Source organism: Idiotropiscis lumnitzeri, chromosome 14 (genome assembly GCF_059441095.1).
Source record: "Idiotropiscis lumnitzeri isolate Australia: NSW breed Sydney's pygmy pipehorse chromosome 14, RoL_Ilum_1.0, whole genome shotgun sequence".
Taxonomy (NCBI): Eukaryota; Metazoa; Chordata; class Actinopteri; order Syngnathiformes; family Syngnathidae; genus Idiotropiscis; species Idiotropiscis lumnitzeri.
This window is the reverse complement of record NC_142404.1, coordinates 8,278,867-8,293,269: the sequence shown is the minus strand read 5'-3', so window position 1 is coordinate 8,293,269 and position 14,403 is coordinate 8,278,867. Positions and strand designations below refer to the sequence as shown.

The window sequence follows — 14,403 nt, the reverse complement described above, 5'->3', positions numbered from 1 at the left end:
ATTCAAGTCATGAATAATAATAAATTTTAGTAATATTTAAGGGTGAGGTTCAGCAAAGGGTGGATATTTTTTTCTGAAACGTCATAGCTATAAATTAAATAAAATTTATATTGCAAAAGCTTTTACAGGCAAATCTTAAAAACAAAATAGTAAATATCTCAAAAACCTGTGTTAGAATTTTCTTTTTAAATAAACACTTCATTTCGGGGCGCAATAAAGCCATCTCCAATTAAAATCGAGTAAAAAGTAAACGCAAAGTGAGTGTGTCCTTAATTGCGTCCATCAATGTACGTGTCTGATAAGAACTGCCCAAAATAAACAGAGCAATGCCATTCTTCTCTTAATCTTTAAAAGTTTGCTTTATTTCTCACATTAAGACTTTAAAATGTTCATTCTGCTGAATTGCAACACAAACAAAAAAATGGGCGACATTTGGTCTGCGCAGGTGGCTTGGGGTGGGCTTCTCGTCATCAGCAGGATTAAAAAATAAATATCAGTAAAAAAATCACTTGGGAATTCGACAAGGGTTGCGGCGACAGAATCACACGAGCAGTAACACAAGTTCAAGTCACACTTTCAAAGACGATGCGTACCGTGGACAACAAAGCTAAGGAGGAATTCTTTGTTTTCCATCATCACCTTTGTAACAGAAGAAAAAAAAAAACAAAATCACAGTTTCACAAGAGCAAGAATCACAGATTTTGAAAAACAGTAGTCGGCGCGCTCGTCTCGTGAGCTGCGTGCAGCGCGCAAACAAACACATTCATTTCTGCGCTTTCAGTGATCCGACTGGAATGGCGCCAACGCAAGCGGATCCAACTCGCCATGTGTGCACGAGATAGACATTTCCGGGTGAAAGATCAGGTCGGAGGCCAATCACGCGCCCCCTTCTGCTCTGTTGACGCCACACTGGGGCACCTGATAGGTGGGGTCGTGTCCCGTGGCGGTTTTGGGCGTGTCGTACGCCGACTGGCCGCCGTCTGTCCGTGCCAACAGCAAAGCGGCGGGCGCTGCACCCGACGGGTGGCACCCCATGTCCACCACGATGGGCGTGGCGTATTCGGCCCCTGAGGCGGGCAAGGGCTCAGCGTACGCGTGATAGACGTCCGGGGAGACGGGTGCGTCGTAAAGATCGGGGTCGCTGTAACCCGGGTCAGGACCTTCGTCGGGTTTAAAGGTGGACCGGGCGCCCAATGTTGTTACGCCGCTCACCAGGGGCTGCGCGTATTCTGTATGATACAATCCATGGAAATATATACAAAACCATCAACATTGTGTAGTAAATTATTTACAAAATGACAATATTTTTCTTAGTGTTTTGGTTCAAATTAAATTTGAAGCTGCATGCACAATATTACCACCCCCCCCCAAAAAATAATCAGCTTCTTCACTTGCACGGTTGTTTACTGTTACAAAAAGACTGATGCAAAATACTGCCACCTGCTGACGCGTTTCAAAAGCATATTTGCAACAATATTCAAGTGAGCAAGAATATCAGTCCACCTGCCAGACAACCTCAGGCGGTGTGTAGACTTGTCCCGGTTTTTAGGTGGAGCCTGTTAATGTTGACTTTTTAATTTTTTTGAAAGCAGTCTTACCTGAAAGTGATACTTTAACAAAAATTATCTTAAAGCTCTTGACAAAAGTACAAGTTGAAGTCCCTTTACAAGAATATTACAACTTTGAGAATATTACTTGAGTGAAGGTCAAGGTATCTGACATTTGCATTCAAATTTTGTTTTTATTTAATGAGTTGCCGTGCGGTGCAAACAGCTGTTTTGTTCGGCATCATGAACAAATTCTTGTGATTTTATTTTGCATTCACAGACTTACATTCTTTATTGGCGTTAATGGTGAATTTCTGCTTCGTGTGTGTTATGTCTGTATTATTCCACATTCTGGTGGGCCAGGGTACACACACCAGAAGGAGCACAATTTCGGATTGGAACAGATTAATGGCATTTCTATTCATTTCAATGGGGAAAGATAATTTGAGATTTGGAGTTTATCAAAATGGAGAGAATGGGAGCAGCAATGACCTTCAGTGACGCTTTAAATCTGATGTGGAGTACGTTAAACAGCATCCCCCATCACACAACTGGTACCTGCAGGTTCTGCGTGCAGTCTTGGAACGGCGCCCCTCGCCGTGAGCCGCCCCACCTCGCTGCTGCTGTAGCGGACCGAGTCCTCCACGTCCACCATTTTGGACGGCAGCAGCTGCTTCATACTTTTCCACCAATCTGCAAGGAAAACACGGCTAATTCCAAAAGAGAAGTCGTCGAAGAGGACGGCAAAAAGATGAGCGATGACGAACCAGTGCGATTCCAGTGAGGAAGGTCATACGTTCCTTCGGAGCTCTTCTTCCTATAGACACAGATGCCGAGTCATAAAAAGAATGCTGCTGCTGTTTTTTTTTTTTTGTTTGTTTTTTTGTCAAGTCATGATTGAGAGGATACTTACCGACTCCTCCAGTGCCAAGCACAAACCACCAGCAAGATGAGTGCCGTCAACACCATGACCAAGACAGGTACCAGAACGGCCGCTAGGGCCACATCTGATCGCACAAAAAAAGAATACAATTTAACCACAAATTTGCTCTTGGGGTTTTTTTTTTTAATTATTATTTTTTTTTTTACACACCTTTACCAGTGAGAGGCGGCATGGTGGTGTTTCTGATCTCAGGAGGCGGTGTGGTCTTGCCGAATCTATGTGGGCGTTTCGTGGCTGCCGGGCGAGGGGTATAACGGGGAGGCGGGAACATCCTGGGCTCCATGGCCTTCCTCGCTGTGGAGAACAACGCCGCTTAAGCTACCTTATAAACAGTTCAGGTTGTGAAAGTGAAACCTGATCGAGTGTCATGTTTTCACCAGAAGACATGACGCTTTGTTTGGGAGACAGTTTTGTTTCTACTGCCGCCATAGTTTGTCCGCTTAAAATTGGTCCAGTGTCTGATGAGTTCAAATTGGGTGCAGTAAAGCTATATCGCATAACAAAAATGGGGCGATAAAATTAGTTTGTTGTCTCAAAACTGATGGATGTTGCCCAGAAAAGACAGCTGCCTTGCAAACTCAGAACGTTTTTTTTGCCGGTTTAAGGATAAAGTGTCAGAAAACCAAGCAGTTTCACATTGCAGTTTGCAAGGCAAAATTTTCTATTTTCTGGGGTGAGTGTTAATCATTACAGATTTATACCAATCAAAATTATACCAATTGGTGTAAAAAAAAAACGTAACAAACTGAATCAAACCAAAATGAAGTGCTTTTTGGGATATGTTTCAATATGCAGCTGCAAAGACACCTGGCTTTCTTTTCTATTTTTTTTTTCTCAACAAAACAATACACTGAATCCAACAACCAATAAAATAAAACAACCGCCCGTTGAGAATGTCGTTCTGACCTGTGGACACTTGGCATCCGAGCAGCTCCACCTTGATGGCGATCCTCTGCTGCCACCAAGTCGGATTTATCCTCACGTAGCGCGCCTCAATGGGGGGGATGAAATTATTCCTCACCTCATCCAGGTAATTGATGTTGCCTTGGAAAACCTGAAATCACAACAAAAAAAATCTCTAGAATCTTATTGGTGACGTTCCCCAAACAGGCCACTTAATCCATATCCATTTATTATTTAAGCCGCGTGTCCATCCAAGCACTCTACTCAAACCACTCACTTCCGGAGAAACCCTGAGTCAATACCCGTTGCTATGGCAACACAGCAAAGTGTGCGACCCCTCAGCCATCTAAATAGTCTTTTTTTTCTCCTGCCAATTTGCCCAACATGGATGGCGGTGACGTTATTGATAAACTGATTAGCTGCTTTGTTACCATGTCTTGTGTGGAGTTGGCCTCTTTGTAGCAGAGCCACCGCTGGCCGTCGTGACTGTAGAAAATGCGATACGCCGACACGTAGTACGGGTACTCCCTCAGCGTAGAGCCTGTGCTGGTGATGCCTTCATGGAACAAAAATAATTATTAGTGTTTTACCATAAAAAAAAAAATATTAATCAAATATTTTTGTATGCCTAGTCAGTACCTGTGATTCTCTTCTGTCGTTTCAAGTCCACCTGCAACCACTGGTGTTGGTCGTTCTGGGAGGGCGCCCAGGGCAGGCCCTCCTTTTTTAGCCGAGCTCCTGACGGCGCCCACACGCTGAGCTGGCCCGCTACGTCGTTCCACTCCCACATGGACGAGGCAGAAATCTGAATATCCGCCACGCCGCCGGACTCCAATCCCAGAGTTCCATAACAGCCTTAAGACAATGATTTTTAAAAAAAAAAAAAGTCAACCAAGTGGCTTTTGGTGTGTCCTTTTACACTGTTCAAGTCATGTGACACCTACCATTTGTCCTGAAGGTGAAGAGACTGTTTGACAGGGTTCCTCTGAAGGGCAATAAAAATTCAATTAAGGGAAGGTGACAAATGCCACATTTTCTTCTATTTTCTGTCCGGCCGGGCTGCGTCATACATTTGCGGGTTTTTTTTTCTTACCCAGTGGACGTGACGTTGTTGGCCAGTGTGCCCTTGTAGTGTGGGATACCTTTACTGCTAACCACATGGATTCTGCCCCCCACGGCGTTGGACACCACGCCAGCGTGGACGGCGGCCAAACACAGCGGAGACGACTAGAAGGTGGAAAAAAAAAAGTTTAAATCTGTGAAGAACGTTGTCATTCACCACACGTCATGGTTTCCCAAACCAAAACAATCAAGACCCTACGCTTTACTTGATGTGGGATAATGAACTGTTTAGGTCCTGCTGGTTTAGTTAGCAAAAGAATCCAAATGGGATCAACAGTAAACGCGAAAATGTCTCTGAACTGCGGTGGTTTTCTATAAATTCTCTACATAATGACAGAAAATATAAAACTGATAAAAATGCATAAATTAAATGGATAAATTACACAAAATAATATTGAAATAAAAACATCTAAATTATATAGAATACATTGTACTAATGAACATGTGTAAAATAAATGTTCAATTGAAAAAAACATTTTAATATACAGAACGAAAATAAATTCATCATCTGACAGTGGCAATAAAAACTTTGTCTTTGTGATTTCTCATTAGGATTATGCATGTTTTCAAGCGCGTGCCATCATTCACACTGCGGCAGATGGGACACCCATGAGTCACCGTGATGTCACCTCGATTTGCTGAGAACACTCAAGCGTCCAGGTAGTGAATCACCCCCATGGCCGCATTCCAATTTAAATGTGCTACCCTAAACACAAAAGATACCCTTCCTGAGAACAGCTGGGAGTGTTTTTTTTTTGTTTTTTTGTTTTTTCTCATAGCTGGAAAAAGCCCACCAGAGGAATTCGGCGCTAACAAGTTGTGGGGTGACGCTGTGGAGTGACGAGCCTGTTTACACACATGTATTTATTCACATGAACGCCGTCGGCGATCAACACTTGCCCAATGACTGCCTTCAAATTTCCCGTGAAAACACTCACACAAACACTCGCCACTTCCGAGCAAACCACTCTGGCAATGTTTCCACTAAGCCCTGATTCAAGAAGGCGGGGTGACCCTCGCTGGGTTAGCTATATAAACAGCTCGTGACATTTTAGCAACACGATACAATCACGCAGGACCGATTCAGGGGTTACACCACCCACAGGCCAATCACACAACAAATGTTGAACACTTCCAAAAACCAACTGTTTCAGACAAAGTGCAAAAAAAAAAAATACATTGAATGCAGTCATAACATGGATTCTATTTTCACCGGTGGAGACAGCACTTCAAGTAGACAAATTTTTAATTTCACACCTGATGGGCACTCCAGCGACCCAACAAGTTGTACACAAGCTATTAAAAATATGGCACCTTATTAGTACCTTTTAAAATCAGTTGACAATGGGAAAAAAGAAAAAAAATGCACCGTCTTGAATTCAATCTCACTGTCTTACTTGAAAGTGAACTGGAGAGCTTCACCCTGCCGCCGACGCATTGTCAATGTGTCAGGCCTCCATAGTCACCATAATAACATCATATTGCTGGGATGCACACGCACACACACACACACACACACACACACACATATGTATGTGTATGACGTGCAGACACAGTGAGGTGTTGTCCAGCGTGTCAGCTGCACTGAGTCACTCCCCGAGAAAACTCTGCAGCTGCACTGGATTAGGAGCTCTTTTCTTCTGGGCCAAAGTATTATCTCACCTCCGTTTCACCCCTCTGACCCGGACCCTCCTCTGTTGCTGAGGGGCGCCCCACTCCCTCAAAGCCTAGCCCGCCACCGCCACCGCCCAGCCCTCCCCTCCCCTCCCCTCCCTCCTCGGTAGTCCCGTCGCCCGGCAACAACCCTCCTCCCTCGGTCGAATCATGCGGCGATGACATCATCGCGCCCCCGCAGAGTCAGATCCCAAAAAGAAGAGACCGGTTTCCAGCACAAATGGACCTTGAGGTCAAACTGCAATGAGGCTCAGTGGTGGGAAACAACAACCCTCACTTGCACCTTCAACGATGGCAACGGGCCCGTCGTGTCTCAAGTCGCCAGTTGTTAATGTTTTATTTTCTAAATACTGTGGTTTTTGAAAGACTATTATATTGTTGTAATGCTTTTGTTCACTTTCATTTAAGATTAAACCAAAACACTCCATCCTTCCGCTCCTGGTCCGGCCCCTCTGTCAAATTTTAGAACCCATTGTGGGCCGCCAATCAAAAAGTTTGCCCACCCCTGATCTAGAGGTTGATTTATTAGTCAACTTTTCAGTCTTAAATTCAATTCTTTTGCCATTTTGGCTCACTAACAACATTTTTCAGCATTCAATAGTTTCAGTAAGTTATTTAGTGTAATGAAATGATTTACCATTTGTGAGTGAGTTTGCATTGTTAAATACGGCGAGCTTGCTTCTCAAGACAGATTGTGACGATGAGCAGCCAATGTGACTTTGCAGAGACGACAGTCATGTACCAACGTGTCCTGACCGGCCAGGTGTCGGGCGCCGTTTTAAAGCGTCGACTGCAGTAAATCGCATCAGTCGCCGCTTATTGCGTTAGCGTTCCATCTAACTGGATAGCGGCCCGAATTTAAATAGTTCAGTGCCATCTAAAGAGACAGAAAGTTCATTTGCGTGGGACCAACAGCCACTTTGTAACATGAAGAGATGAATTTAGAGTATTTCTAAAGGCGTTTGGCGTCAGATAAATTTGAATACTACTTCAGGAAAAGGAGTCGAAATTGCAGCCAGCAGCTCTGTTGTGCAGTGGCAATAAGTGTGAGCTTTGCATCAAATGTGGATGAATATCCAGTTAGCTCGCTTAAGAGGGTGTTGACAAGACAGTAAAATTGGAACAAAACTGAAAAATATGTCTCCAATGTGAATTGAGAAGACATTTCTATGCTTACATTCAGCGCAGTTAACTTATTTTTACACTTGTACAACATTTAGGAAGCGTTAAAAAGTCTTACTGTATGCATGAAGTTGACTAGCCTTCAGCAAGCCTCCCTTTCTACTTTTATAGAACCCACAAGTTGAAGTAGTTACACGTTATTTTTGTTGTTTTATTCAACTAGAGATTGACGGCGTTAAGAATGTTAAAAGGCTACCTTGTGCTGTGAATAACATTTTTACTTCCTGTGGAAAAAAAATCTGACCTGATTGTTGGCTACAAATTAGTTTTTGCTCACCTCTCTGTATCCATTCGGGATTGTTCCGGAAGCCTCCTCGGTTGACGTCAAACATCCGGCTGGACAGTATTTGCTTGGGGAGAGATAGAATGCAAATGAATGTTGGACAAAAACAAACAAACAAACAAACAAATCGCTGTTACGCAAACATCGAGGCGTTTACCTAAACTCCGCCTCGGGGAAATCACTTCCTTTGTGCAGGCAGGTGATGAGATCTAAAGTAAACATTGTCAGAACAGGTTTATGTCAATAATTAACAACAATTAGCCCCATGATGTCTTACAAGCGATTTGGGGCTTGAACACAATTGCGCTGCTTGAGCCAGCGTGGAACAAATTGGCCTTCCCGGTAATTATCCCATTTTAAATGACAATACACATTATACAACCTGTAACCTGACGGTTTAAAGGGTGACTCGCCTGACTTCCGTGCAAGCAGTGTGCATTCAGTTCCCACTCAATGACGGTGAGGATGTGATTGTGAATAGTTGCTTGTCTATTTGGGCCTTGTGAAAAAAAAAAGTGGCATTTTTTTTTTTTATCATTATGGGAATAATATATAACATACATGTTGATTGCCTTTATAGTTCATCCATCAATTTTATCTTCCAAAGAATTTGTGGTTCTTAGTTTCTGTGTAATCCCAAGAACGAACAAAGATGCAGAAGCTAGACATAAAAATAAAATGATGTATAAAGAAATGTTTCAAATCTAATCGTCCCACATAGAAATGAGGCTAACACTTTATAATTAGTACACACTATTTAGCATTAGCTACGCATTTGTGAATACTGGTCATCATTCATAAAGCCTGAATAATGATTTGCATCATCTATAAATGCCTTATTAATATGTATCAGGTGGTACCTTGCAAAACAATGAAGGGTAAAGTTAGCAATGACAATGTCATTGAAATTCTTTGATCAACTATGGGGAACATTTAAGTTAAAAATCTCTCTCTATTTTTTTTAATTAAAACTATGTTGTTGTTTTCTAGACTGTATAAATTGCAGCTCACAATCACAGTGCAAATTTAATCATTTTAATGTCTAATACTCATTTGTGATGTTTAATCACTGTTCTTTCTTCCACCCATTAATAGGTCCACCACCAAACTGGACATTTGAGACTTATTACACCTGAGAAACCCACATATTCAGATTTGAAAATATTACAAGTTTAAAAAAAAATGCTAAACCGCTAAGGTGAAACGGTAACAGTGAACAGTTTTGCAACCAAAATTCTGACATATCCACAAGTCAATGCGGTCAACAAGTCGCTGAGTCAAAGTGACTAACACTACCCCACCACCGACCATGAATGGTTGCTATGGTGACATGACAGTTGCCGGCTTGGGGCCACGTCGTTCACCCTGCCAAGCGAGAGTCATTGGCAGCAATTGGCACAGCAAAATTGCACTCTAAAAATAAAACTATGATTTGTAAGAGATAACCACTGTGACATGACTTAATGGATGTCACCACTTCCTCTTTTTGTGGTGTGAAAAACTAAGTGACGAAGGCGCCAGCAGAATAGAAAATAAAACGCAAGGAAAATTGGATTTTATCCACCCAAAAATGGTTTGATGTTTTCTTTTTGCATGCCCGTTTGCAACCTGAAACGTTTACAAATTAAGGTCATGTTTCCCATTGAATTGAGTGGCAATGACAGTTTTCCATTCCAAAACTAAGTTATACTTACTTTTGTTTAATTCCAGTGTGTGGTTAAAAATAAATATAATGCAATATTGAAATGAGTGAAAACTAACTAACCACTACAAAGAAATAGAACATTTAAAAAATGAAAACCATTTATTGCTTAATAACTAAATAAATCACAAAGTGGGATATCGAATTGTCATTTAAAAGATTAATTCTCTGTACAGTTTGCATTTTTTGCAGGAAATAAGAGATGAGTTAGGCAGTTATGTTACTATTAACAATATCTTAAATTGAGAAAAACGTAAGATTGGAAGATAGTAGTACCCTGCTAGGCCTAAGTACTAGGTTGATAATTTGACATATTGTCTTTTATTCGGGGTCCTATTACTTCAGAGAAATGATGAACATTTGGTATGATAGCAAACAGAGAAACAAAAAGTGCTCAGAGCGGGTTACCTGTGTGTTCTGTGACGGAGTAGGACAGGTAGAATCCACGTCCAGTATGGTGGCTCCCGCTCATGAATTGAACAGTAACTTGGTTGCCGCTGGACTCAATTAGCTTGTTCACCTTCACGTTCAAGCCGCAGTACTTCGCTGTAGCACCATAAAAATAATGTTAATTAAAAAAACTATGGAATAAAACATAAATCAAATGAAAAAAACTTTATGACTCATATTATTCCATCACTTCATCCAATTGTCCTTCTCAGTATTGTACATTTAAGAGCTGAGAAGCTTATTTTGTTTGCTAGCTAAACTGATTTCTTGAAGCAATTGACGATGATGACTGGAACACACTGGAATAGTAATTTTATTGGTAAGATATGTTGTGACAGAATTTATTAAATGATGTCAAATATAATGTTAATAAGCTACCAGCTTTCGTACCCCACGCCTTGAGCTAAAATGCTAAGCTAATACTAGCGCTATTTCAAAACCTTTCACGCTTAACGTGATTGCAGTATAAGATTACGTTACGTTACGTGTTTGGTAAAAATCTAACAAAATGTTTCGATTGTGCAAAACTCCATGGCATTTATATTTCGAGTATTTTTTTGTCTGCCGACTATGATGCAGTTGAGTTATCTAATACTCAATTTATAAACAAGGAAAAAAGGTGATTTATTTAACAGCGCAATTAGTCCAAATAGTTGCATATTTTTCAACGTTTTTTTACTACATTTTTTTTAAATCAGAGATTAAATTAAACGTATCTAGATGATTTTGTGCTGATTGTGAACTTGTTTTCTTTCACTCCAGCCCATCAGGTTTTCATAACAATAATAATAATAGGCAATGTAGTGATATATTTAGAAATAGTAATGAATTAAGGGTTGTGTTCAGAACAAGTGGATTTTTGTGTGAAATTTTGTTTGAATTACAAGGCATGGTAAAATCCAAATAACTTTTTAGGGATCAAACTTAAAAACTAAAAATTTCCAAATATCTCAAATACCTAAAAAGGGAAAGACATTTTCTTTCAAATCAGTCAAAAACTCATTTAGGAAGAAATAAAGCCATCTCTGATTAAAACTTGCTGTTGACCAGTATAATATTTCCGTTGTAAACAGTCATTTGTACATCAATAACCTCCCTCAACATCAGTTCCCTAAAAAACAAAAGAATTAATTGATTGTTTGTAGCCGTTTTGTGAAACGTGTTCCAAAAGAAGAACTGTTATCCACCCCTTCCAGTGTTGCAAACACAGTTAATGTAACTTGTGTGACTTCAGCGAGCAATAATTAATTCATGGACCAATCTTATGAATCTGTGCATGTTTTGCTTTTTCTTTGGCTTTTTTAAGACGTAGTGAATCTCATCAAGTATCAGAGATGAAACTCATGGTTTTAGGCTTTTACTTGTATTGATTGTTTTTTTTTTTCATGGGAGTTTTGGTAACGCTCCGTGCTAACTTACCGATCTCGCTCCTGGCAGGCCCGATGCCGTTGTACAGGCGGAGGTAGTTGACCTGGCAGTCGCCGTCGTTTATGTCCAGCTCGGCAAAGCAGAAGTGGACCCTGTTGCCAGGGGGCACGCTGATCTCCCACTCGCACACTGCGTTGTTGGGGTACGGCCCCGGGTAGCCCGGAGACGACAGCGTTCCGCTACTGGGGCCCAGCACTGTGGGGCCACAGCCATCACCTGCGCAAAAACATCAACACAACCAAAAGGTGACCTTTTTGTCGTGGCTAGGGCCAGACTGCAATTAAGCGCTAAAATGATTAACTCTGTGTTCCTGTTTGCTTTTCTCTCTCCTTTTTTTTTTTTTGTGTGTGAATCTGGCGACACTTATCCAATTTGCCGTCCACGACAACACCCAAAAAGACGATAAATCTGGTCGGGATCGTACCTTAGTAGAAATTAAATGAACTTTTGTTGGTTTCATCTATTTTCAAACACATTAAAAGATGGACCACCATTGTGCATGCCGTCACAACACGGCTGTGTTTCTGCACAACTGTGGTATTGCATCACACCTCCTACCTCACTCCAGCTCTGTTCAGCAAGCACCAAAAGGATTACGCTCAGGGTTTTTGCTTGTGCATCGACTTTTCGCATTACTTATTCCAAACGATGGACCGCCATTGTACATGACAAGACACCACCACTTCTAGAGCCCGTAGCACTGTTTTCACAATTAACTTTGGTTAATTGAAAATAATAAAATTGAAAATAAATTGAAAATAACTCCTATTCACCTTACTCATTAATGCTGATCTTTGATTGGTTTATGTGTCACTATAAACAACGTTTTGAACATTGCTTTGACCCAAGAACAGGCTCTATCTATTCACTTTCTTCCTGATGGGAAAAGTTGAAGTCAAAGGCTTGTTTTCGACCTCAGAGGATCCACTGTAATCCCTTTTGCAGCTGCGAAACACAAGCTAATCGTGAGCAATACATCAAAAAGTGCAACTTAAGTCAACTTATGACCTTAAAGATTTTTTTTTTTGTTAAAGGGGGGGATGAAGTGTGTTTATCTGTGTTATGCAAGAGCTTCCCGGTGGACATTATCCAGCTGAACAGGACAAAAACAAAAGCCTCTTTCCTTGCTCTGACTCACAGCAATGTTCAGCAACAGCTCATGTTACCTTACTAATAACTCACCACAACACATCACTTTTAAATCAACTGTCCCCTTATGCCACTACATTCAGTGCAAACCTTTTAGATTTCACATTAGGCTGAGTTGCATGACGTTTGAGGTGTATTTAAAAGTTATTCTGACCAAATTGTCCACGTGTTTACAGTGGTGCACCCCCAACACGGTTTACCCCACCCCCAAACTTCACCCACCTGAGTTTGCCTTTTAAAGCAACTCATTTCACTTAAATATGCCTGAAGTAGATTCTAAGAGATCAAATGTAGCATTCGTGTTTCCAGCACACCATAAACGCGTGGAAACATGAGAAACTGGCGTGACTGGTGCGAGGGGAAAGGCCACAACATGCCCGACATGTGCTGCTGTCTCGTTTTGGCGACACAGCAGCCATGCTCCTTTAAAGCTTGTCGGATTTTAAAAGATCCTTCCTTCATTTGACATTTTTTAAAAAGCTGGGAGTAAGAATGTGCATCGTTAACTCTTGCTTCAACGCTTTGCTTTAGATCGGCGGTGGTGTGAGCCCTCAAACCTTACGCGTGCAGAAAGAAACCCGCATGAAGAAAACCGGTTCTCCTGGTTTTAGTGCAGGGACTGCATAGCGGCGGGCGGCGGCAAATGGTGAAAAAGCAAACGGAATTTCGCGTACGGAACATGTTAACCATGTTAGGACACAACTTAACTTTTCATTAATTTAGTAACGCATTGTGTTCGTATGCGTGTGTCCCCCCCCCCTTCTCACATCAGTGTTTACACCACCCATTGCGGACTTTTGGCACCCACCTTTTTGCGCCCTGCAGCCTTCCGCGGTGAGGATGATGACGAGGATCGACAGGACGAGAACCCCGGCCCCTGTCGGCCCCCTGCCCACCATTACCGCTCCTTCCATAGTAGCAGCCTGCAGTCCAAATGCATACTGCTTGCTTCGGGACCGCCGGCCGCACACCGCTCCGATCGAAGTGCCCCAAGCGGGCCGACGTTCAGGTCCACGCGAGCGGATCCGAGCTTGGCTTGTCCACCCCACCCCCGTGGATGTTATTCTGCCCCGGCCTCTATGATGATCCAGTGATTCGCGACACTCACCATGGAGGTTAGTTAGTTAGCACACATACACACGCCACAAGCAATCTAAAGGGGCTACTTCCTCCAATAGAGCTCCACCCCCTGGAACTCGCTCACACACATTTGACACCCCCGCAAGTCCAAAGGGCAAATCCACCTTGGACTTATTTGGCCTAAGTAGAAATACAGTGCCCTCCAAAAGTTTTGGAACGGCAAAGTCAACCCTTGTTTTTGTTGTTTACTGAAGACATTTGAGTTTCAGATGATCGTATGATGCAAAAGGTCAGAATTCTGGCTTTTCTTTCATGGTAATTACTTCTTGATGTGTAAACAGCTCTCGACGAATACCTTTTGTTTGAATCCACCCACTTTTCAAGTGAACAAAAATATTGGAACATGTGAACAATTTCTAGTTGCCTGTTAGATTGATTGCTTAAACATTAGATAGTGCTTGTTTTTGGCTTTGGGTTTCATCATCATTCACACGGCTCATCCTGTACAGGTGACTACAGGCAAAAAGGTGGACTACACCCTCAACTGGTTTCCAGCCAGTCCCAGGGCACTTTGGGTTTCACGTGTGAGAACTGCATTGGCTTTTAAGCAAACATGAAGACCAGAAAGCTGGCTATGGGGTTAGGGTTAGGTTTCGCGTTAAGGTACTTCATCAGGGGGGAAAAGGTCTTAAACTGGCCAAGTATATCACCAGAGCTGGACACTTGACCCTCCGGCCGCGACCTGGGTGCCCTTCCAGCCTCGACCCGCCGGCCTTATTCATAAAAATTGTCAGCCCCAAGCCCCAAGGTCTATCACTAATTAACTGACTAATTCAAATGGTAAGTGTTTTGTCAAACCGAAGTGGGTTAACGTCTCCTTCTTCTTCTTCTTCGTCTCATTCTTCATCTTTCTTCTGCTCCATGAATGTGCCCAAGTAGG

At 42.1% G+C, this 14,403-nt stretch overlaps 1 protein-coding gene across 1 annotated transcript; it reads right to left on the bottom strand.

Annotated features, from left to right (window-relative positions):
* Nucleotides 1–314: 314 nt before the first annotated feature.
* On the bottom strand, nucleotides 315–13,594 carry dcbld2 (discoidin, CUB and LCCL domain containing 2). The gene is made up of 15 exons (XM_088315077.1): nucleotides 13,192–13,594; nucleotides 11,226–11,450; nucleotides 9,765–9,902; nucleotides 7,812–7,863; nucleotides 7,649–7,721; nucleotides 4,487–4,620; nucleotides 4,338–4,378; nucleotides 4,033–4,248; nucleotides 3,825–3,949; nucleotides 3,397–3,544; nucleotides 2,641–2,784; nucleotides 2,461–2,554; nucleotides 2,315–2,364; nucleotides 2,106–2,240; nucleotides 315–1,229 (listed from the first exon to the last, which is right to left on the bottom strand). The coding sequence occupies exons 1-15, from the start codon at nucleotides 13,295–13,297 to the stop codon at nucleotides 877–879; spliced, it is 2,034 nt and encodes a 677-aa protein (XP_088171203.1). The 5' UTR covers nucleotides 13,298–13,594; the 3' UTR covers nucleotides 315–876.
* Between the last annotated feature and the right edge of the window lie 809 nt (nucleotides 13,595–14,403).